Source organism: Pecten maximus, chromosome 7, assembly GCF_902652985.1.
Source record: "Pecten maximus chromosome 7, xPecMax1.1, whole genome shotgun sequence".
NCBI classification, from domain to species: domain Eukaryota; kingdom Metazoa; phylum Mollusca; class Bivalvia; order Pectinida; family Pectinidae; genus Pecten; species Pecten maximus.
The window spans coordinates 5,849,706-5,873,829 of NC_047021.1; the positions used below are offsets into that span (position 1 = coordinate 5,849,706).

General features: G+C 35.8%; 1 protein-coding gene across 2 annotated transcripts in view; it reads right to left on the minus strand.

Moving 5' to 3' along the window:
- Window positions 1-24,124, minus strand: part of LOC117331428 (sortilin-like) — a 52,865-nt gene that overhangs the window by 20,885 nt on the left and 7,856 nt on the right. Inside the window, exons 6-17 of one of the 2 annotated variants that reach the window (XM_033890137.1) lie at window positions 17,088-17,108; window positions 13,373-13,443; window positions 12,461-12,540; window positions 11,940-12,073; window positions 8,090-8,173; window positions 7,046-7,106; window positions 6,547-6,797; window positions 6,064-6,166; window positions 5,743-5,819; window positions 5,220-5,505; window positions 4,812-4,935; window positions 4,560-4,634 (exon numbers count right to left, since the gene is read on the minus strand). In XM_033890137.1, coding sequence (XP_033746028.1) covers window positions 4,560-4,634; window positions 4,812-4,935; window positions 5,220-5,505; window positions 5,743-5,819; window positions 6,064-6,166; window positions 6,547-6,797; window positions 7,046-7,106; window positions 8,090-8,173; window positions 11,940-12,073; window positions 12,461-12,540; window positions 13,373-13,443; window positions 17,088-17,108 — 1,367 coding nt within the window. The remainder of the gene's footprint in view (window positions 1-4,559; window positions 4,635-4,811; window positions 4,936-5,219; window positions 5,506-5,742; window positions 5,820-6,063; window positions 6,167-6,546; window positions 6,798-7,045; window positions 7,107-8,089; window positions 8,174-11,939; window positions 12,074-12,460; window positions 12,541-13,372; window positions 13,444-17,087; window positions 17,109-24,124) is intronic. The other variant, XM_033890138.1, reaches the window with a different exon arrangement.

Here is a 24,124-nt window from a genome sequence, read left to right on the forward strand (position 1 = left end):
CAATACTGCTAGCTAGCCATCCCCAGTACAATGTGGTTACTATATCGGTCAATACTGTTAGCTAGCCATACCCAGTACAATGTGGTTACAATATCAGTCAATACAGCTAGCTAGCCATACCCAGTACAATGTGGTTACTGTATCAGTCAATACTGCTAGCTAGTCATACCCAGTACAATGTGGTTACTGTATCAGTCAACACTGCTAGCTAGCCATACCCAGTACAATGTGGTGACTGTATCGGTCAATACTGTTAGCTAGCCATACCCAGTACAATGTGGTTACTGTATCGGTCAATACTGCTAGCTAGCCATACCAAGTACAATGTGGTTACTGTATCAGTCCATACTGCTAGCTAGCCATACCCAGTACAATGTGGTTACTGTATCAGTCAATACTGCTAGCTAGTCATACCCAGTACAATGTGGTTACTGTATCGGTCAACACTGTTAGCTAGTCATACCCAGTACAATGTGGTTACTGTATCAGTCAATACTGCTAGCTAGCCATACCCAGTACAATGTGGTTACTGTATCAGTCAACACTGCTAGCTAGCCATACCCAGTACAATGTGGTTACTGTAGCGGTCAATACTGTTAGCTAGCCATACCCAGTACAATGTGGTTACTATATCAGTCAATACTGTTAGCTAGCCATACCCAGTACAATGTGGTTACAATATCAGTCAATACTGCTAGCTAGCCATCCCCAGTACAATGTGGTTACTATATCGGTCAATACTGTTAGCTAGCCATACCCAGTACAATGTGGTTACAATATCAGTCAATACAGCTAGCTAGCCATACCCAGTACAATGTGGTTACTGTATCAGTCAATACTGCTAGCTAGTCATACCCAGTACAATGTGGTTACTGTATCAGTCAACACTGCTAGCTAGCCATACCCAGTACAATGTGGTGACTGTATCGGTCAATACTGTTAGCTAGTCATACCCAGTACAATGTGGTTACTGTATCGGTCAACACTGTTAGCTAGTCATACCCAGTACAATGTGGTTACTGTATCAGTCAACACTGCTAGCTAGCCATACCCAGTACAATGTGGTTACTGTAGCGGTCAATACTGTTAGCTAGCCATACCCAGTACAATGTGGTTACTATATCAGTCCATACTGCTAGCTAGCCATACCCAGTACAATGTGGTGACTGTATCAGTCCATACTGCTAGCTAGCCATACCCAGTACAATGTGGTTACTGTATCGGTCAATACTGCTAGCTAGCCATACCCAGTACAATGTGGTTACTGTATCAGTCAATACTGTTAGCTAGCCATACCCAGTACAATGTGGTTACTATATCAGTCCATACTGCTAGCTAGCCATACCCAGTACAATGTGGTGACTGTATCAGTCCATACTGCTAGCTAGCCATACCCAGTACAATGTGGTTACTGTATCGGTCAATACTGCTAGCTAGCCATACCCAGTACAATGTGGTTACTGTATCAGTCAATACAGCTAGCTAGCCATACCCAGTACAATGTGGTTACTGTATCAGTCCATACTGCTAGCTAGCCATACCCAGTACAATGTGGTTACTGTATCAGTCAATACAGCTAGCTAGCCATACCCAGTACAATGTGGTTACTGTATCGGTCAATACAGCTAGCTAGCCATACCCAGTACATACCCAGTACAATGTGGTTACTGTATCAGTCAATACTGCTAGCTAGCCATACCCAGTACAATGTGGTTACTGTATCAGTCAATACAGCTAGCTAGCCATACCCAGTATAATGTGGTTACTGTATCAGCCCATACTGCTAGCTAGCCATACCCAGTACAATGTGGTTACAGTATCAGTCCATACTGCTAGCTAGCCATACCCAGTACAATGTGGTTACTGTATCAGTCCATACTGCTAGCTAGCCATACCCAGTACATACCCAGTACAATGTGGTTACTATATAAGTCAATACTACTAGCTAGCCATACCCAGAACAATGTGGTTACTGTATCAGTCCATACTGCTAGCTAGCCATACCCAGTACAATGTGGTTACTGTATCAGTCAATACTGCTAGCTAGCCATACCCAGTACAATGTGGTTACTGTATCAGTCCATACTACTAGCTAGCCATACCCAGTACAATGTGGTTACTGTATCAGTCAATACTGCTAGCTAGCCATACCCAGTACAATGTGGTTACTATATCAGTCAATACTACCAGCTAGCCATACCCAGTACATACCCAGTACAATGTGGTGACTGTATCAGTCCATACTGCTAGCTAGCCATACCCAGTACAATGTGGTTACTATATCAGTCAATACTGTTAGCTAGCCATACCCAGTACAATGTGGTTACTATATCAGTCAATACTGTTAGCTAGCCATACCCAGTACAATGTGGTTACTATATCGGTCAATACTGTTAGCTAGCCATACCCAGTACAATGTGGTTACTGTATCAGTCAATACTGCTAGCTAGCCATACCCAGTACATACCCAGTACAATGTGGTTACTGTATCAGTCAATACTGCTAGCTAGCCATACCCAGTACAATGTGGTTACTGTATCAGTCAATACTGCTAGCTAGCCATACCCAGTACAATGTGGTTACTGTATCAGTCAACACTGCTAGCTAGCCATACCCAGTACAATGTGGTTACTGTAGCGGTCAATACTACTAGCTAGCCATACCCAGTACAATGTGGTTACTGTATCGGTCAATACTGCTAGCTAGCCATACCCAGTACAATGTGGTTACTGTATCAGTCAATACTGCTAGCTAGCCATACCCAGTACATACCCAGTACAATGTGGTTACTGTATCAGTCAATACTGCTAGCTAGCCATACCCAGTACATACCCAGTACAATGTGGTTACTGTATCGGTCAATACTACTAGCTAGCCATACCCAGTACAATGTGGTTACTGTATCGGTCAATACTACTAGCTAGCCATACCCAGTACAATGTGGTGACTGTATCAGTCAATACTGCTAGCTAGCCATACCCAGTACAATGTGGTTACTGTAGCGGTCAATACTGCTAGCTAGCCATACCCAGTACATACCCAGTACAATGTGGTTACTGTATCAGTCAATACTACTAGCTAGCCATACCCAGTACAATGTGGTGACTGTATCAGTCAATACTGCTAGCTAGCCATACCCAGTACATACCCAGTACAATGTGGTTACTATATAAGTCAATACTACTAGCTAGCCATACCCAGTACAATGTGGTTACTGTATCAGTCCAAACTGCTAGCTAGCCATACCCAGTACAATGTGGTTACTGTATCGGTCAATACTACTAGCTAGCCATACCCAGTACAATGTGGTTACTGTATCAGTCAACACTGCTAGCTAGTCATACCCAGTACAATGTGGTTACTGTATCAGTCAATACTGCTAGCTAGCCATACCCAGTACAATGTGGTTACTATATAAGTCAATACTACTAGCTAGCCATACCCAGTACAATGTAGTTACTGTACCAGTCCATACTGCTAGCTAGCCATACCCAGTACAATGTGGTTACTGTATCAGTCAATACTGCTAGCTAGCCATACCCAGTACATACCCAGTACAATGTGGTTACTGTATCAGTCAATACTGCTAGCTAGCCATACCCAGTACATACCCAGTACAATGTGGTTACTATATAAGTCAATACTACTAGCTAGCCATACCCAGTACAATGTGGTTACTATATAAGTCAATACAGCTAGCTAGCCATACCCAGTACAATGTGGTTACTGTATCAGTCAACACTGCTAGCTAGCCATTCCCAGTACAATGTGGTTACTGTATCAGTCAATACAGCTAGCTAGCCATACCCAGTACAATTTGGTTACTGTATCAGTCCATACAGCTAGCTAGCCATACCTAGTACAATGTGGTTTCTGTATCAGTCCATACTGCTAGCTAGCCATACCCAGTACAATGTGGTTACTGTATCAGTCAACACTGCTAGCTAGCCATACCCAGTACAATGTGGTTACTGTATCGGTCAACACTGCTAGCTAGCCATACCCAGTACAATGTGGTTACTATATCAGTCAATACAGCTAGCTAGCCATACCCAGTACAATGTGGTTACTGTATCAGTCAATACTGCTAGCTAGCCATACCCAGTACAGTGTGGTTACTGTATCAGTCAATACTACTAGCTAGCCATACCCAGTACAATGTGGTTACTGTATCAGTCAATACTGCTAGCTAGCCATACCCAGTACAATGTGGTTACTGTAGCGGTCAATACTGCTAGCTAGCCATACCCAGAACAATGTGGTGACTGTATCAGTCAATACTGCTAGCTAGCCATACCCAGTACAATGTGGTTACTGTATCAGTCAATACAGCTAGCTAGCCATACCAAGTACAATGTGGTTACTGTATCAGTCAATACTACTAGCTAGCCATACCCAGTACAATGTGGTTCATATATTCAGTAATTAATGTCTTCATCGAATTCAATGATAAATAGCATAAGCTCTTTATTCCTTTTACTGAGGGGGTGATTTTTTTAGTTTTTTTTTTAACTCAAGCTTTTGATACATCGATGTAGTTTCAAGTTAAGCCAAAATACCATTCATAATCTTCCCTGGAACAGGTACAAGGTTGTATATCTCTTTCTACTTTGTAATCATAGCCATTGTGACACCTGAAACAGCAAAAGAAAATTAGATTTCATAGAAATCCTTATAATTATCTACTGACATATTGATGATGAAAATGAAATTCAGGCAATAGAAATTAACACAATTATTATCATTATTATAGCACAAGAAGACTTATGAATCTGTATCTTGTCAATGTGAATCTGTCACCAAGTTCTTACCAAGAATCCTGTTTTAATCTCTGGAATTTCTCTTTCTCTCCCAGTAAACAACCCTTCATTGAATCACTTTCATATTTCCGTAAAGTTTCATGTGCGAGCCATTCTTCATAATCATTAGAAGTACCTATGCAAAAATATGGATAACTAATAGACATAGTTTTTTATGAAAACATTCTACATTTTTTTTTACAGAGCTTATAATTCTTTTCCGTCTTAAAAAATGATAATAAATGTACATCAGGCTAAAAAACTAAAACCATAGTTAACCAAATGTTTTCTTCAGAATTAATTGTCAGTTAACTCGCCATAGCCATCCTACCAGAGATATCAATAAGAGTTCTTGAATTATTTTCATATTTGAGTTTTCATTATATATTTTTTCATATTTTGAACATTTTGTAAACTTACATTGCTGTTTGATGACAGCTTGGAAGTCAAACACAAAGGTGGTCCACTTCCTAGTTGTTGGGTGATAGCCCCAGACCGATACAGTCATCGAGGTAGAGCCTGGCTCAGTCAGCAGACCAGTAAACTTAATGGCCTCTGTTTCATTTTTGATGAAAGTGTAGGAGTGCCAGCACCGTCCCTCGTCTGTGGAGAACTTGATGACCGTAGGTCTGTCTGTGTCAGAGGGGACAGCCACCAGCAGGCTGCCACTGTCTGCGATGTGGTAGTGGTGGGGGCCACTCAGGGCCTGAAACAGGTCACTCAATGTCAAATATAACTCAATCAAGGTCAAACATAGTATGATTAGGACAATACAGAAACTAAACACTATCAAAGAAATGGCATAAATGAAGATTTTGTTTCATGTTGAAGGAAAAAAATTTGTTTTCTCAGGAACAAAACCTTCCAGTTGAAAGAGAAAATCTTCATTATTTCAAAGTTGATTCCTAATAGCATCAAAGTCATTTAAGTTGACGAGAGTTACCTTAGACCATTTGTATCCACCATCTCGGGTGACATAGACATCTGGGTTTGTTGTCTGAAGGGCGTCAGCCACGTGTCCTACAATAGGTAATAGGATTATTTAGTTCTCTTGGTGTTTCACCAGAAACCATTACACTATCAATGGAAAAACTCATTCCCCAGATCACTCCAATATCTAAGTCTTTCTGAATGGCGTTATTGACAACATCTTAACAATATCAATCTGGACTAGGAGGTTCACTAACTAGCTTAAATATATATTATGTTTTCACTGCATCTTTAATTGAAAATCTAGGATATTCACAGCACTGCTCATACTTACCGTGCACCAAGGCCACACCTACAGCACTAGAAACACTGACTGGAGACTGGGCCAGGATACCTCGAGTTATGCTGTACGTGCCATGGATCTGCAGGTTACAAGCCTGGTACAAAAATATAAAGTCAGAGAATGGAAATCAAAATGGTAACATTTAAATTAAGGTCATTTGATGATGTGGCATAATGTTACTTCTTCAATCACAAACTAAGATTTAACTGAAGTCATATAACTTTTACCTGCAGAATTAATGATATTTATCATCACACTGAATCTACTAATATCATATCAAAATCCAGAGCTGTGTCCTGGAATGTTAACTAGGCTGAAGTAGGCCCAAAACATCTCTATCAGTCAAAATGTTTTTACAGCTTGATATGGGTATTGTACCCAAGGCCCTGGGTTAAAGTCTTTTGTTTTAAGTGGACAAAATATAGAAAGATTGAAGAACTTCAACACTGAAAATCATCAATGCCAAGGCTATACCTTATTTTCATCTTTACAATCAGCGCCCTGAGGCCGTGGGATGGGCTGCCAGCTTCCCCCCTGGTTATATGTGATCATGGAGTGAATGCTGTCATCCCCACTCATCTGACTGGCAAAATAGACCCCCCGCATCGAGTCCATCCTATAGAAGTCTGTGGTGTCTCCATAGTTTGGGTAGAGGTGTTTCTCTAGTGATCGTGAGTAGATCACACCCTTCCCTCCTGACGTGTAAAGGGTACCATGACCAGTGTCTGTAACATTCATCAAACCATTTTGATTGTTATATATAATTGTCATCACTACAATCAATTGCCAAAGTGGAACTCTTAAACTTTGTATTTTATATCATGTATATATATATAATTATATATCAGGTTTTGTATGACATGTTGTTGCAGAGCATTACTAACAGTATTCGATCTTTGACTAAACACAGCAGTACATCGGGTAGTGTATTACAAGTTGTTGCCGAGTGGTACTCTATATTCTGTCTACAAACCTCCTGGATCATCCACATGCATGAAGACCAAATCTTCCTCCATGTCCATGACTGAATAAAACTGAAATCAGATAACATGGTGGTAAGTTTAATCCATCAATTCACATAACAAACATGGTGGTAAGTCTAATCTGTCAATTTACATAACAAACATGGTGGTAAGTCTAATCTGTCAATTCACATAACAATCATGGCGGTAAGTCAAATCCATCAATTCACATAACAAACATGGTGGTAAGTCTAATCCATCAATCCACATAACAATCATGGCGGTAAGTCAAATCCATTAATCAACATAACAAACATGGTGATAAGTCTAATCCTTCAATTCATGTAACAAACATGGTGGTAAGTCTAATCTGTCAATTCACGTAACAAACATGGTGGTAAGTCTAATCCATCAATTCACATAACAAACATGGTGATAAGTCTAATCTATTAATCCACATAACAAACATGGTGGTAAGTCTAATCCATCAATCCACATAACAAACATGGTGGTAAGTCTAATCTATTAATCCACATAACAAACATGGTGGTAAGTCTAATCTATTAATCCACATAAACATGGTGGTAAGTCTAATCTATTAATCCACATAACAAACATGGTGATAAGTCTAATCTATTAATCCACATAACAAACATGGTGGTAAGTCTAATCTATCAATTCACATAACAAACATGGTGGTAAGTCTCATCCATCAATTCACATAACAAACACGGTGGTAAGTCTAATCTATTAATCCACATAACAAACATGGTGGTAAGTCTAATCTATTAATCCACATAACAAACATGGTGGTAAGTCTAATCTATTAATCCACATAACAAACATGGTGGTAAGTCTAATCTATTAATCCACACCAATAGAGAATGTTCATACAGCATTTAAACTATATATTATACACTGTAATACATACACAACTGAACCAGTCATGATATTCACAGACCAGTATTGTTTTACAATAACACTCAATATGATTTGGTGATCAACAGTTTTGACTACTACCGATAAAACTTCAGCATTAAAGCTGAGTAACCTACCATATCAGAGTCAAGTGTGGGAAGCTGTGCCTCAAACCAAGTCTTGCCTCCATCAGGGGAAACCTTCATTATACGTGCATTAGACTACAATAGAATGATAGCACAGTCAGTGGGAGACAAGTGTTGACAGCTGTTAGGACAATACAACTACACATTCTAAAACCACAAATATATCTTCTGTCTAATATCAACACTTAATATTAATAAGATGATCTTTTATATGCTGTTAAAAAAATAATCAAAATTAATAATATCCATAAACATTAAAATTATCCCGGTCAAAAAGAATGTGGAAATTTCGACACTGACATGGCAGGATTAAGATGGCAAGAAAATCCAACTTTGAGACGAATGTATAACTTCTTTTCACATATTTTTATTTTCAGACATTCCAATAAATAGACAACATACATGTATACTATCAATTCAAAAAATTAAAGTATTTCAATATCTTTTTTTTTCAAGTTCACTGTGGTATGCAGCATTCACACTATACAGTACATATGAGGATACACACATTAATACAATTCCTGATACTTTACTGTTTCAAAATTATAAAGTTAAAAGTTACCCGGTATAGATCTGATCCTATTAACACTCATATCCACAAAAAGAGTCCCATTACCCTCAACAACACAAGTTTATAAGCTCCCAACAAGTCTAAATATAAAGTAGAATAGGGAATATTAAGATACTAGAACCCTTGGGGAATGAGGTAAGCAGCACAACAGATCCATAGTAGGACATTCTGATACTGCATTTTACTTTGGATCAAAGACAACATATCTGATAGTGTCTTGAAAAAGACAAAGATTTCTACTAATATGTATAGCATGATCAGAGGTAATCCTCAAAACCTTGTCCTAATAGGTTAGGAATAACCACCACTTTCTACTCCAAATACCAAAATAGGCGAGGAACAACCACCATTTACTCAACTGATTCAAACCTTTGCTGTATATAGGGCTAGTCTATGATGAAGTGTCGGGGATAGGGTGGAGTTTGTATGTAGGGCTAGTCTATGATGAAGTGTTGGGGATAGGGTGGAGTTTGTATGTAGGGCTAGTCTATGATGGAGTGTTGGGGATAGGGTGGAGTTTGTATGTAGGGCTAGTCTATGATGAAGTGTTGGGGATAGGGTGGAGTTTGTATGTAGGGCTAGTCTATGATGAAGTGTTGGGGATAGGGTGGAGTTTGTATGTAGGGCTAGTATATGATGAAGTGTCGGGGATAGGGTGGAGTTTGTATGTAGGGCTAGTCTATGATGAAGTGTTGGGGATAGGGTGGAGTTTGTATGTAGGGCTAGTCTATGATGAAGTGTTGGGGATAGGGTGGAGTTTGTATGTAGGGCTAGTCTATGATGAAGTGTTGGGGATAGGGTGGAGTTTGTATGTAGGGCTAGTCTATGATGAAGTGTTGGCGATAGGGTGGAGTTTGTATGTAGGGCTAGTATATGATGAAGTGTCGGGGATAGGGTGGAGTTTGTATGTAGGGCTAGTCTATGATGAAGTGTTGGGGATAGGGTGGAGTTTGTATGTAGGGCTAGTCTATGATGAAGTGTTGGGGATAGGGTGGAGTTTGTATGTAGGGCTAGTCTATGATGAAGTGTTGGGGATAGGGTGGAGTTTGTATGTAGGGCTAGTCTATGATGAAGTGTTGGGGATAGGGTGGAGTTTGTATATAGGGCTAGTCTATGATGAAGTGTTGGGGATAGGGTGGAGTTTGTCAATAAAAACAAAACATTGGTCTTGATTAGGTCAGGTCCAGTTTACCGATATGATAATTGTTAAGTTCATATAGGTCTCGAGCTCTGACCTTTCAAATGAACTGTATTTATTTGTGGCAGTCTGGAGAAGGGAATCAAAATTACATCCAGCCCATCCCACATTCTCTCGCAAAAATGTAGAAAAAAGGCACCTCCATTATAGCATTAAAATTGATGGTCATTGGTTAGAGGATAAAAAGATAATATTTGTCTACCAAATCATCGTCCCATAATGACTGCTGCTGTTGCTGCTCCTGAGAAAAGTTTTAATGAAAATTAAAATATTTCATGTTGACATCATTTGCTCCCCCCATTTCTATCAGGTAATTGGATCATAAAGATGGATTCAGCTGGAGAATCAGATTCTAATACTGCTACCCAGACTTTTTCGAAAATAAAAATGTTGGGTTTTTTTGTACTATATTAAGTTTTACCCTGAAGAAATTCCATTTTGATAACAATTTTTTTCTTACCATGGATTATTCAAATATCAGAAACTGGTTAATAGTTCTGACCAGTATTTGTGGTTAATAGTTTTGATCAGTATTTGTGGTTACTAGTTCTGACCAGTATTTGTGGTTAATAGTTCTGATCAGTATTTGTTGTTACTAGTTCTGATCAGTATTTGTGGTTACTAGTTCTGACCAGTATTTGTGGTTACTAGTTTTGACCAGTATTTGTGGTTAATAGTTCTGACCAGTATTTGTGGTTAATATTTCTGACCAGTATTTGTGGTTAATAGTTCTGATCAGTATTTGTGGTTAATAGTTCTGATCAGTATTTGTGGTTACTAGTTCTGACCAGTATTTGTAGTTACTAGTTCTGACCAGTATTTGTTGTTAATAGTTCTGACCAGTATTTGTGGTTAATAGTTCTGATCAGTATTTGTGGTTAATAGTTCTGACCAGTATTTGTGGTTACTAGTTCTGACCAGTATTTGTGGTTACTAGTTCTGACAAGTATTTGTGGTTAATAGTTCTGATCAGTATTTGTGGTTAATAGTTCTGACCAGTATTTGTGGTTAATAGTTCTGATCAGTATTTGTGGTTAATAGTTCTGATCAGTATTTGTGGTTAATAGTTCTGATCAGTATTTGTGGTTACTAGTTTTGACCAGTATTTGTGGTTAATAGTTCTGACCAGTATTTGTGGTTAATAGTTCTGATCAGTATTTGTTGTTACTAGTTCTGATCAGTATTTGTGGTTAATAGTTTTGACCAGTATTTGTGGTTAATAGTTCTGACCAGTATTTGTGGTTACTAGTTCTGACCAGTATTTGTGGTTAATAGTTCTGACCAGTATTTGTGGTCAATAGTTTTGACCAGTTTGTGGTTACTAGTCCTGACCAGTATTTGTGGTTAATAGTTTTGACCAGTATTTGTGGTTAATAGTTCTGACGTGTATTTGTGGTTAATAGTTCTGACCAGTATTTGTGGTTAATAGTTCTGACCAGTATTTGTGGTTACTAGATTTGACCAGTATTTGTGGTTAATAGTTCTGACCAGTATTTGTGGTTACTAGTTTTGACCAGTATTTGTGGTTACTAGTTCTGACCAGTATTTGTGGTTAATAGTTCTGACCAGTATTTGTGGTTAATAGCTCTGACCAGTATGTGTGGTTAATAGTTCTGACCAGTATTTGTGATTAATAGTTCTGACCAGTATTTGTGGTCAATAGTACTAGTTCTGACCAGTATTTGTGGTTAATAGTTCTGACCAGTATTTGTGGTTACTAGTTTTGACCAGTATTTGTTGTTACTAGTTCTGACCAGTATTTGTGGTTAATAGTTCTGACCAGTATTTGTGGTTACTATTTTTGACCAGTATTTGTTGTTAATAGTTCTGACCAGTATTTGTTGTTAATAGTTCTAACCAGTATTTGTGGTTACTAGTTCTGACCAGTATTTGTGGTTAATAGTTCTGACCAGTATTTGTGGTTAATAGTTTTGACCAGTATTTGTAGATTAGATCATTCGACACACTGTGTTAATCCATATCACTGGGAACCACTATTTTCATATAAACATGCAAACATGAAATAACAACTCAATTTATCATAAATTCTACATCTGTACAAAGATCCCCACCTGTCCTACATGCTGAAGCACAGAGGCATACAGGAATTTTCCCTGATGTCCAAACGACACTACATTGCTCATGATAGGTTTCCAGGTTTTACCAGCATCTGTTGATTTCCTCAGTTCGTATATGACTTGATAAACTGTATTTGAAGAAAGAAATAGATACATTGAATAATACCGTCAAAGCCCATGTAATTTGTATTGAAATAAAGTTTAAAGTTGGGGGTGCACAAATTATACAGGTTGAGATGTTTTCAAGTCAGATAATCAAGTGATGTATAGCTACCTGCTATATGTGTTGATACTTGAGTTAATAAGGGATTCATTACAATTAAATAGAAATCAGTTCTGAAAAAATTGTAACTAAAGAATGATGCAACAGCACCACACTTAGGTCTTCAAAGGTGGTAATTGTTCAACAGTAAATGGTAAGAAAATGTTTTTTCATTTCACAGCTCCAAGTTTACGAAAACTAGAAACAATTTTGTTTGATTAAAACTTGTTTTAAATTTAATTTGTAAACTTACAAGCAGCAAAAAATGGATGAGTTTTTTTTGGATCGACTGATGCATAAATCGTCTCACCGGGCTCTGAAGAGTAACTTCCCCTTAAGGAAATAAAATGATTACAATCAGATCAACAAAATGTCTTTTAAAATATAATGAATTAGTACTTTTAGACTTAAATTTTCAAAATTAGATGTCCCAACATTAAAATGAGAAAATGGTACAGAAAGCAATGCTCTACATTATTATAGAGTTGTCCAAAGCAATTACAGTGTTCTGTTACAATATACAATTACAGCCTTTTGATAAGGTTGATACATGGTTTTAATCACCCACAAAAATAACATATTAACAGAGGACAAAGTCTGAGGTTGATGTTTGTTTCAGGTCAATGAAACCATGTATTTACCAAAATCAAACACTATAACAGTTACATTATAAAATGACTGTATTTATTTTTAATAATCACTCACTGAATGCAAGCAACACTAGTATATGTAATGATAGAGACTGATTTGTGAAGCATTTGTAAATATTTAATTACGTGTTTAAACACTACACAATCAAATGTAAACTAATACATTTAAATGCATTCATTAAAATGTACTCAGTACACTAATTCTGATGACAATCAGATGTTTTAACATTCAAAGTTATTACTTGATGCATTTATAAACCTGCAAGATATTTTACACTGTTTGACAATACCAAGGGGAATTTGTCATAATTAATCTATTTTCATTTACATCCTGTCAACCAGTATATTTTGCCAGCTTTTTTTTTGCATGGCTGTTCAATATGGGAATCTCATAACACTATTTTAGCCAATCAGAGAGTGAAAAATATGATTTTATAATAATGTAAAATATAACATAATTGATATTAGAAATATATAATGTGTTTCTAGGTCATGATCACAAGAATTCCACTAACCACTTGAAGGATTCCACATAGTCTGCCACTTTGGTCCAGGTCTTTCCATTGTCTGTACTGATGTATAGGTTCTGAAAAAGGAAGACATATTTCTCTTACACTAAACAAAATAAATCAAAAACAAATAATTAGGAAGGTTTATAATCTTATGTAATACAGATCAATACATGCTTTACCATTTTACTACAACAGTGAACATTAGTGACACAATATATATGTATCCCCTGGCTTTGTATGCCATTTCACTTAATCAACATATTTCAAATCTCTTATTTTATTTTGTTTACCTGTGCACTGCCAGACTCCTATAATGCTGAGATTTTGTTTGTATATATGGTGGACATATACTGTCTTCTATACTGCAAAGGCAGACTTCTAAATAATGCTGAGGTTTTTTTTTATATATATGGCAGGCATATAATCTAGCTTCTTTGGAATCCATGGATTTAGTCCTTCAATAGTTATTTTGTCTATAAACCTTAATGTTACCCTCAGAATTTCGAAGATGAACAGCAAACATTTTTAAATTTCATATTTTTAGTGTTACTTATCAGGGTTATATCTATAATTTAAAGACTGTATGATATGATTTGCAGTTAATGTATACAATTGTCATGTATTTCACAATTGTATTATAATTATTATTGTATATTCAATAAACTGTATTCTTATATTGTATATAATGGACATTGAAGAATAATGTTAAATGTTAAACACATAGAACATAATCCATTCATAAATCATAAACATACCAGGTTAATTGGATAACCTTGAAACTTATATTCATATTTGTTTATTATTATTACATCGTTATATTACTATTTTTATGAACAATTTCATGAGCATTTCTTTTATACATTACTATTATGAAAAAGATACAGAAATACATATTATACTGTTTCATGTACTACATTCTGTTGGTATATATACATGTACTACATTCTGTTGGTATACATGTACTCCTACATTCTGTAGGTATATATACAAGTACTCCTACATTCTGTAGGTATATATACATGTACTCCTACATTCTGTAGGTATATATATATACATGTACTCCTACATTCTGTAGGTATATATATATATATGTACTCCTACATTCTGTAGGTATATATACATGTACTCCTACATTCTGTAGGTATATATATATACATGTACTCCTACATTCTGTAGGTATATATATATATATATGTACTCCTACATTCTGTAGGTATATATATATATATATGTATTCCTACATTCTGTAGGTATATATATATACATGTACTCCTACATTCTGTAGGTATATATACATGTACTCCTACATTCTGTAGGTATATATATATACATGTACTCCTACATTCTGTAGGTATATATATATATATATATGTACTCCTACATTCTGTAGGTATATATATATATGTATTCCTACATTCTGTAGGTATATATATATACATGTACTCCTACATTCTGTAGGTATATATACATGTACTCCTACATTCTGTAGGTATATATACATGTACTCCTACATTCTGTAGGTATATATATATACATGTACTCCTACATTCTGTAGGTATATATATACATGTACTCCTACATTCTGTAGGTATATATACATGTACTCCTACATTCTGTAGGTATAAATATATACATGTACTCCTACATTCTGTAGGTATATATATATATGTACTCCTACATTCTGTAGGTATATATATATATATGTACTCCTACATTCAGTAGGTATATATATATACATGTACTCCTACATTCTGTAGGTATATATATATATATGTACTCCTACATTCTGTAGGTATATATATATGCATGTACTCCTACATTCTGTAGGTATATATATATACATGTACTCCTACATTCTGTAGGTATATATATATATGTACTCCTACATTCTGTAGGTATATATATATGTACTCCTACATTCTGTAGGTATATATACATGTACTCCTACATTCTGTAGGTATATATATGCATGTACTCCTACATTCTGTAGGTATATATATATGTACTCCTACATTCTGTAGGTATATATATATGCATGTACTCCTACATTCTGTAGGTATATATATATGCATGTACTCCTACATTCTGTAGGTATATATATATGCATGTACTCCTACATTCTGTAGGTATATATATATGTACTCCTACATTCTGTAGGTATATATATATGCATGTACTCCTACATTCTGTAGGTATATATATATGCATGTACTCCTACATTCTGTAGGTATATATATATGCATGTACTCCTACATTCTGTAGGTATATATATATGCATGTACTCCTACATTCTGTAGGTATATATATATATATGTACTCCTACATTCTGTAGGTATATATATATATGCATGTACTCCTACATTCTGTAGGTATATATATATACATGTACTCCTACATTCTGTAGGTATATATATATGCATGTACTCCTACATTCTGTAGGTATATATACATGTACTCCTACATTCTGTAGGTATATATATATGCATGTACTCCTACATTCTGTAGGTATATATATATGTACTCCTACATTCTGTAGGTATATATATATGCATGTACTCCTACATTCTGTAGGTATATATATATGTACTCCTACATTCTGTAGGTATATATACATGTACTCCTACATTTTGTAGGTATATATACATGTACTCCTACATTCTGTAGATATATATACATGTACTCATAAATTCTGTAGGTATATATATATGCATGTACTCCTACATTCTGTAGGTATATATACATGTACTCCTACATTCTGTAGGTATATATATATATATATACATGTACTCCTACATTCTGTAGGTTATTAAGATTCGGTGTATAAACAATACATGTACTCATACATGGGACAGGTAGGTGCTGAACAGGTGATACAACAGACAACAATGTGAGGAGGAACTAGCATTGTCTCATCAGCCTCAATACTGGACATACAAACATAGGGGTGCACCACACAAGTCAGGCTACAAGTACAGTGACAATCAGCCACAATACTGGACATACAAACATAGGGGTACACCACACAAGTCAGGCTACAAGTACAGTGACAATCAGCCACAATACTGGACATACAAACATAGGGGTACACCACACAAGTCAGGCTTCAAGCATACAGTGACAAACGTTTTTTACATTTGTTTCTGTCATTGTAAGTTTTAAAAACACTATGCACATTGGCTAGCCTATACATGATTAAGGTCAAGGAAAGAACGCATCCAATTTAGCTCATGACTACCACTCATGCGCTTTAAAAACACTATGCACATCGGCTAGCCTATACATGATTAAGGTGAAGGACAGAACACGTCCAATTTAGCTCGTGACTACCACTCATGCGCTAGACATGGCTCAAGACAAAATGTATCCTGCTAAATCAAAATAACCTATACTGCAAACATATCACACACAGTGCCAGATCCCTAAATACAGCAATGGTGGGTAAATACAACATCAACACAAAGGTCACCAAGAGTTCATTCTGAGAATAATCAATTTTTAAGCTGTAAATTAATTCATAAGAAGTATATTGTTTATTGTCCAGGAAATCAAGAAGGAAAGCTATCTTGAAATTTTTGTGTGCTACGTTGTATGAAGACAAAACAATTTGCCAGATTATTTATTTGAGAAGAAACTGACGTTAAATGGGAATGAACTCTTGGAGAACCTATACAAGATTACAAGACTATTTCAACAGGACAAGAGTACCAAATAAACATACCATTAACTGCTTATTCTTTGCCTAAAAAGTATCAATAGTACTATCATTCAGTAATCAGTACACTCTCTTGATTATGTGTACCGCTTCAGTTTTATAATTAACTAGATATTACAACATGAAGTGTTCACAGCAAAGGTGTAGAAGTTCTAGAATTCAACCTGTTCATTATCAGACTAAATCCAGCAAATGAACAGATGGACATATCATCAGAAGTTGGAGAAGGAATTCCAACAAGGTTTTCATTGTAACAAGAGGCCCTGTGGGGCCTGTACTGCTCACCTGGTTGGATTTGACCAAACGTCAAATAATGTTCATGTTCAATTCGTTAATATGTAGCTTTATTTGTCAAAAGTAGCTTTATTTGTCAATCTCGAACAATGCTATATATGGTTATAGTGTGGGGATCCCAACTGCTTTTAAGAAATAACAAAGTACAGACTCTTTAAGGCCTTAGGTCTAAGGGTCTGAAGGATCTCAAGGATTGTTTTTACAACATGATTGTGTTTAAAGAAACCAAGTCCCTTAGGGTGAGGAAAGACCCTTGGGCCTATTTTTACATAAGAATTGTGTTTATCCCTTAATGTCTAGCAATGCTATACATGGTTATGGGAAGGAGGGTAACAGCAACCATTTATGCAAAATCTGTTCCCTTTTTCCCAAGGATGCTTCTGACCAAATTAGGTTCAAATCCATTCATAACTCTATGACAAGTAGCGATTTAAAGGAATTACCACTATTTCCCCTATTGGGCCCCGCCCATTTAGCCCCTTGGGGATCATAGTCAACATTTACGCAAAATCTGTTTCCCTGTCCCCAAGGAGGTTTCTGACCAAATTTGGTTAAAATCCACTATGTATTTTATGACTAGTGGCGATTTAAAGCAAATGTTGACAGATTGTCAGAGGGACAGACGACGCGCCATAGCATAAGCTTAGCAGGCTTTCAGTCCAGGTGAGCTAAAAATGTCCTGCTGTACAATTAAGTTAAAACACTGAACCAATTAGCACATACCATTCCTTATACATTACATAGAGGATCTAATAAGAGTTTCCAATCCACGATGTAACAAATCAAGTATTTTTCAAATCACTAAGCCTCTGACAAATACCCTGTATCTTTGAGTGGTATAGACCTACTGAAAGTATTTTTGTAAAATGAATTCTATATTAAGCAATGAAATTGCTTTGTTGATTTTCTATAATTAGTAAAGGTGACCTTGACCTTGGCCTTGGGACCCTGAAAGGTGAATTCATTCACAGTATTGTCATGCATGATCCTTTTATGTAGCTTGATCAAAATCATGCTCATGATTCCCTTATCACTTCATCGTAAATGTATCTTACTTCTAATAATAACTGTCACAATTTAAGTGTATACTAAATGTGTCCTTATTTTATCATCAAATCATCCTGACTTTATCTACTCAACTGACTAAGCCAAATATAACAACATCACTGTGTGATATATTGATTTCAAATCAGATTTCACAAATAAGCAACAACCCATGTGGTATTTAACTAATGACATTACCTAGCACTATATTACAAGGTCTAGAATCAATATCAATAACAGGGAAGTAAGCCGCCTGGCTGAACAGGTCGTGCCAGCTGTTACCAACACAACACGATTTAGAGTGTTTCCTAGAAACTAGTGGAACAGATGCAAGTGTAAGCAAAGACTTCAAAAAGAATACTTAACAATATATAAAAAAAAAATATTTGTTAATAGTGCATGAAAAACCTTTTATACATTGAATATGTAAATGGCATATAATTAGTAAAACAATAATCTATAACAAGCAAAAAGGAAATATCAAGTTTGGATTTACTTAATATCATCATTTAGTTTTGTGACTAAAGATCTACGAGGTAAACAGCTAAATAAATACCTATAATGAGTTATACAGGTTATACTGCATGAAGTAAACAGCTAAATAAATACCTATAATGAGTTATACAGGTATGTATACATAGCGAGATATATAATTACAGTTACTACAATAAGACATTTTTGACCTGTGGGATATAAATGGAAACAGGCAGTTTTGTTATAATTCATTATTCCGAACACTAGCCGGATGCTCTACCAATTGAGCTACCTGGTCACCGATGATCGACCCAGTCCAGTCCCGCTACATTTTATTCATTCACATCTGCCATTAACAGCATACCCATACAATCATTTTCTTGTTTTACGATCAATGTATGTTGTTTTCAGACAGCTAATTAGTAGAGTGACTTCATGACTTCATGACTTGCACATTTTTTCATACCTTTGTAAATTTATTAAAATGGTCAAAGCTATCTTTATACAAACAAACAGTGCATGTGATACTATCATTTTCTCACATAATTCACAGAGTTATCCCGCAGTTGCTAGGGAAAAGACAAATCCATCTTACACAGGGGAAAAGACAGCTGGCACACACTATATGACGCTGCTACAATAATATAACATCATCATTTTACGTTGAGTACCAAGGTACATTTTAGATGGTGCAATGAAAACTTTCATAAAAACTTACATTTGGCCAAACTCTTACACTCGGGTTGAGATATCTCTGTCCACAGAACAGACCCATGTCAGATTCTATCAATCTTGTAATTTCTTCATTATATGTTACAAAATATAGAAGTCATGATCAGTTTACATTAGATACCGCTGAAGACGCTACCTTCATACTATTCTATGCTTATGTTTATGCTGGTAATATGTACTGCTGAGATAATTATCTATATTTGTTTTGGTAACATGTTTATGCTGGTAATATGTACTGCTGAGATAATTATCTATATTTGTTTTGGTAACAAAACATGTCTACCCTTTTTGATTGTATGCATATTAACTTATTTACCTTTAAACTGAAGACTTCACTAACCATAACACTAGTCTGAACACTTTCTATTTATGATACAGGTTATTATATAACTAGAAGGTGTATTCTATTAGGACTAGTCTGAACACTTTCTATTAATGATACAGGTTATTATACATTCTATTAGGACTAGTCTGAACACTTTCTATTTATGATACAGGTCATTATATAACTAGAAGGTGTATTCTATTAGGACTAGTCTGAACACTTTCTATTTATGATACAGGTCATTATATAACTAGAAGGTGTATTCTATTAGGACTAGTCTGAACACTTTCTATTTATAATACAGGTTATTATATAACTAGAAGGTGTATTCTATTAGGACTAGTCTGAACACTTTCTATTTATGATACAGGTTATTATATAACTAGAAGGTGTATTCTATTAGGACTAGTCTGAACACTTTCTATTTATGATACAGGTCATTATATAACTAGAAGGTGTATTCTATTAGGACTAGTCTGAACACTTTCTATTTATGATACAGGTCATTATATAACTAGAAGGTGTATTCTATTAGGACTAGTCTGAACACTTTCTATTTATGATACAGGTCATTATATAACTAGAAGGTGTATTCTATTAGGACTAGTCTGAACACTCTATTTATGATACAGGTCATTATATAACTAGAAGGTGTATTCTATTAGGACTTGTCTGAACACTTTCTATTTATGATACAGGTTATTATATAACTAGAAGGTGTATTCTATTAGGACAAGTCTGAACACTTTCTATTTATGATATTATATATTCTATTAGCAGACATCAGGAAATATCACCTATTTATAAGATGATAATTGTTGTGTATCAATAAGGGCCAAACACATCCCTTAAAACCATGCTTTCTCGGAAACCACATAACGGACCTGATTACACTGGTAACTGTAAAAGTCTGAATTTTGGCGAAAAATCTGAGTTTTAAAATACATATCTGAATTTCAGCCGAAAAGTCTTAGTTTTTCAGATATACATTTTATATTCCGATAAGTTGGGGGGAACTCAGATAAGTATTATGAAATTCCGATTTGCATGCTGGAATTCAGATATGTTGGGTAAAATTCAGATGTTTTCTTATTTGTGCCCTCGGGCACCCCTTCTTGCCGGCGAGAGCAGCACGGGGTTTCACACCTCCCGCGGAGCCGGTGTTCATGGTCCACCGGCACCAGCTTACCTTTACCTGTGCTGTTATAAATCATCCGCGTGCGACTCGGTCGGTCACCAATTCAATCATACATAGGTCGCTGCAAACTTCAACATTACGGCCGGTAAAGTGTTTTAATTTGTGATTATCTTCGTCTGTTTTTAGTGTAATGGTCAGTGTCGTTGTTCCGTGTGTGTTTGATACTTTTCTACCTCCGATAACAAAGATCTGACTGCACGGTGCGGTGATGCAATCGGACCGACGACGTTTTGTACAAGGGCATATCACAATCGACAACCAATATCTCTTATTTCCAATTGGTATCTAAGCTTAATTAAAATGATATTCTCAATAAATCTGTTCACGTGTTGTGATCTGTTGAAACAGTCGGTTCGTAACGTAAGTAGCCGCCCATATGTACAGTACTGTGCAGTGTGTAATTAATAAAAATCGTGTGTTGATACCGATATTCACACTGTTATAAACCAAACATTATTATGTGCACTTGACGAAAAATCGGACCCAAATCAACATTACTAGCTGCTACTGTGTATAAATTGTTCGCACACTTTCGATGGCTTGTGGTAGCATGATAGTCATACGTCTGGCCGTACGCTGCGCCAGCAGGCGGTCTATTTTAGGACCGATCAAAAGCCGTACGTCTGTCATGGGCTACCAGCTAGCTACCAGTACAAACAGAATCACCTACCGTAAGTGTCGCTGCTGTCCTTTATATTTCTTACAGAACCATCGTTTTGTTAATGATTATTTGGCGAGATTGGAAAATGTTAGTCTTTGTGAACAACTTAATCGTATATTTGTTTTGACGTATATATAACACAGTTACTATATTCTTGTTTCAGGTATCCCATGGCTGTAATACGGTTGCTGAAAAATTAGACCAAATTTCTAACCAGTTGCAGTTTTCTTCTTTGTGCCTGGCCTGAACGATGCTTGCTATTTATTGATTTTGATATATGCTGTATACCTATATCCGTTAACATTATTTGATATATTTACCCTGTAGCATTTTAATAATTTCCTAAATACGTAGACGTATATATCGCATACATGTGACCTTTATATACGTCTCTGCTTATAAAATAATGGGGCATATCAGGACTCATTTCACGACATGTATGTCGTACAATATGTTTTATACTTTGCCGAATACAACAGAGATACACATTTAAATATATATTTTAGATCGTGGAAAAATATTTCGATAATTTCTGAATCGCACGTATATATATCGTGTAACATTTTGATGATGTTCTGAATAGAACTCGAGCATCAAAGTTTCTTAATGTATCGGTACGAATATATATCGGCAACATTTTGATAATTCTTCGTGATTTATAGCGGGGCGTTTTTTTTTTGTTTTTTGTTTTTTTTTTATTTTTAATATAATCGAGGATAGAGAGTGGTGAAAATTTGATCATTTTCTTAAGATAATTGGACAGACGTAAATGGTGTGCCATGTAGATTTTGTTCTTGATATATCCTGCAACATTTCGATAATTTTCTAAATAGAATGGGACGTATGCATTGTGTAACGTTTTTTTTTTATATATAATTTTCTAAATAGAATGGGACGTATAAATTGTTTAACGTTTTTTTTTTTTATATAATTTTCTAAATTTATCTGGATTTATAAGCGTCATTTTGCTTTCATTTTACGTGTTTTACTCCCGACCCTCATAAAGTTAAACTCATAAAATCATAGCCGGAATCATTTTAATTTTACCGATGTCAAATCTTCTAATAAAATCCGAAACGTTTAGTCGATAAAATATGGGTCTCCATTCCCTACGGGATGTCGCCACAGCAAGTACCCATTTCTCCCCGTAGCTCAACAAGGACTCTTCTGTATTTTACCTTCGAGATAGGATATTACGTAATTCAATTCATTTCCAAAAGCAACACAGTATGAAGGATTCCAGGATACATACAGAATATAGTAGTCTTGTCACAGCTCATGGTCTTGAAATTTGTTTAAATATGCATTCTTATGTCATGGGTGTGTAATGAGTTCCTGCCTATACAATTGTCCCTATATTTATATTATTGTAGAACTCGACACCGCGACATTGTCGATGGCACGCCGACATCTCAACGGTCCAGTGAACAAGATAATTGACCTGTAATCAGTGTCATCTGGACTAGCAGAGGTTGTGTATTGTAACTGACTAGGGCAGTGACCACACCATATTTGAAACAATGATCTAGTACATGAACGTTTTGCTTATGAAAACTCCTCACCTTAACAATAAAGTTCGCAAAATTGGTAAAACGAATTATGGATTGACGACCGATACCAAACCGGTACATATTAAGTATGTATCGTGGATTCCCATAGCAAGGATCCATTGTAATACTTTGATCAAACATTCGTTACGATAATCTACAGTAAGTATTTAACCGAGATAAATACTTAAGATAAATGTGAACTGTTAAGTGATTAAACAGTATTTAGTATTATCTTTTATTTTTTTAGGGACAGTGATGGAATAAGAAAGAGTGCATGTATGAAGACTTGTATTTTGCACGAATTTACCTGGACCCGAGACGTGAATATCAGATAACGCGTCTCTGTCTTGACACAATTAAAATTATAAACGATGACATATAGACATAAAACATGGAACAGTTACACAAGTTTAGTAGATAAACAACGGAACATTATTGTTGCTTATGTTTATGAACTCTTCGGTCGATTATTAATTCGCCTATTGTAATTTGTAATTAATTAGAAAACATCTTAGGTGGTGTACAAATGATATAACTAAATAGCCAAATAAAAAGTTTGCTATGAAGCAAATGTTTCTGTTTTTCTCCAGTCCCCACAAAACTCCGCCAAACCTGAGGCCAGCGGTTAGAAGTGACAATGTCGGGTGGCAAATTCCATACTCCTGACTGAAAATAGTATGTTTTAACGTAAATTGAATCGACTGTTAATTATCGACCAACGAAATCTAGGACCCGGGGAGGGGTCATGTATATGCATGTGTGGAT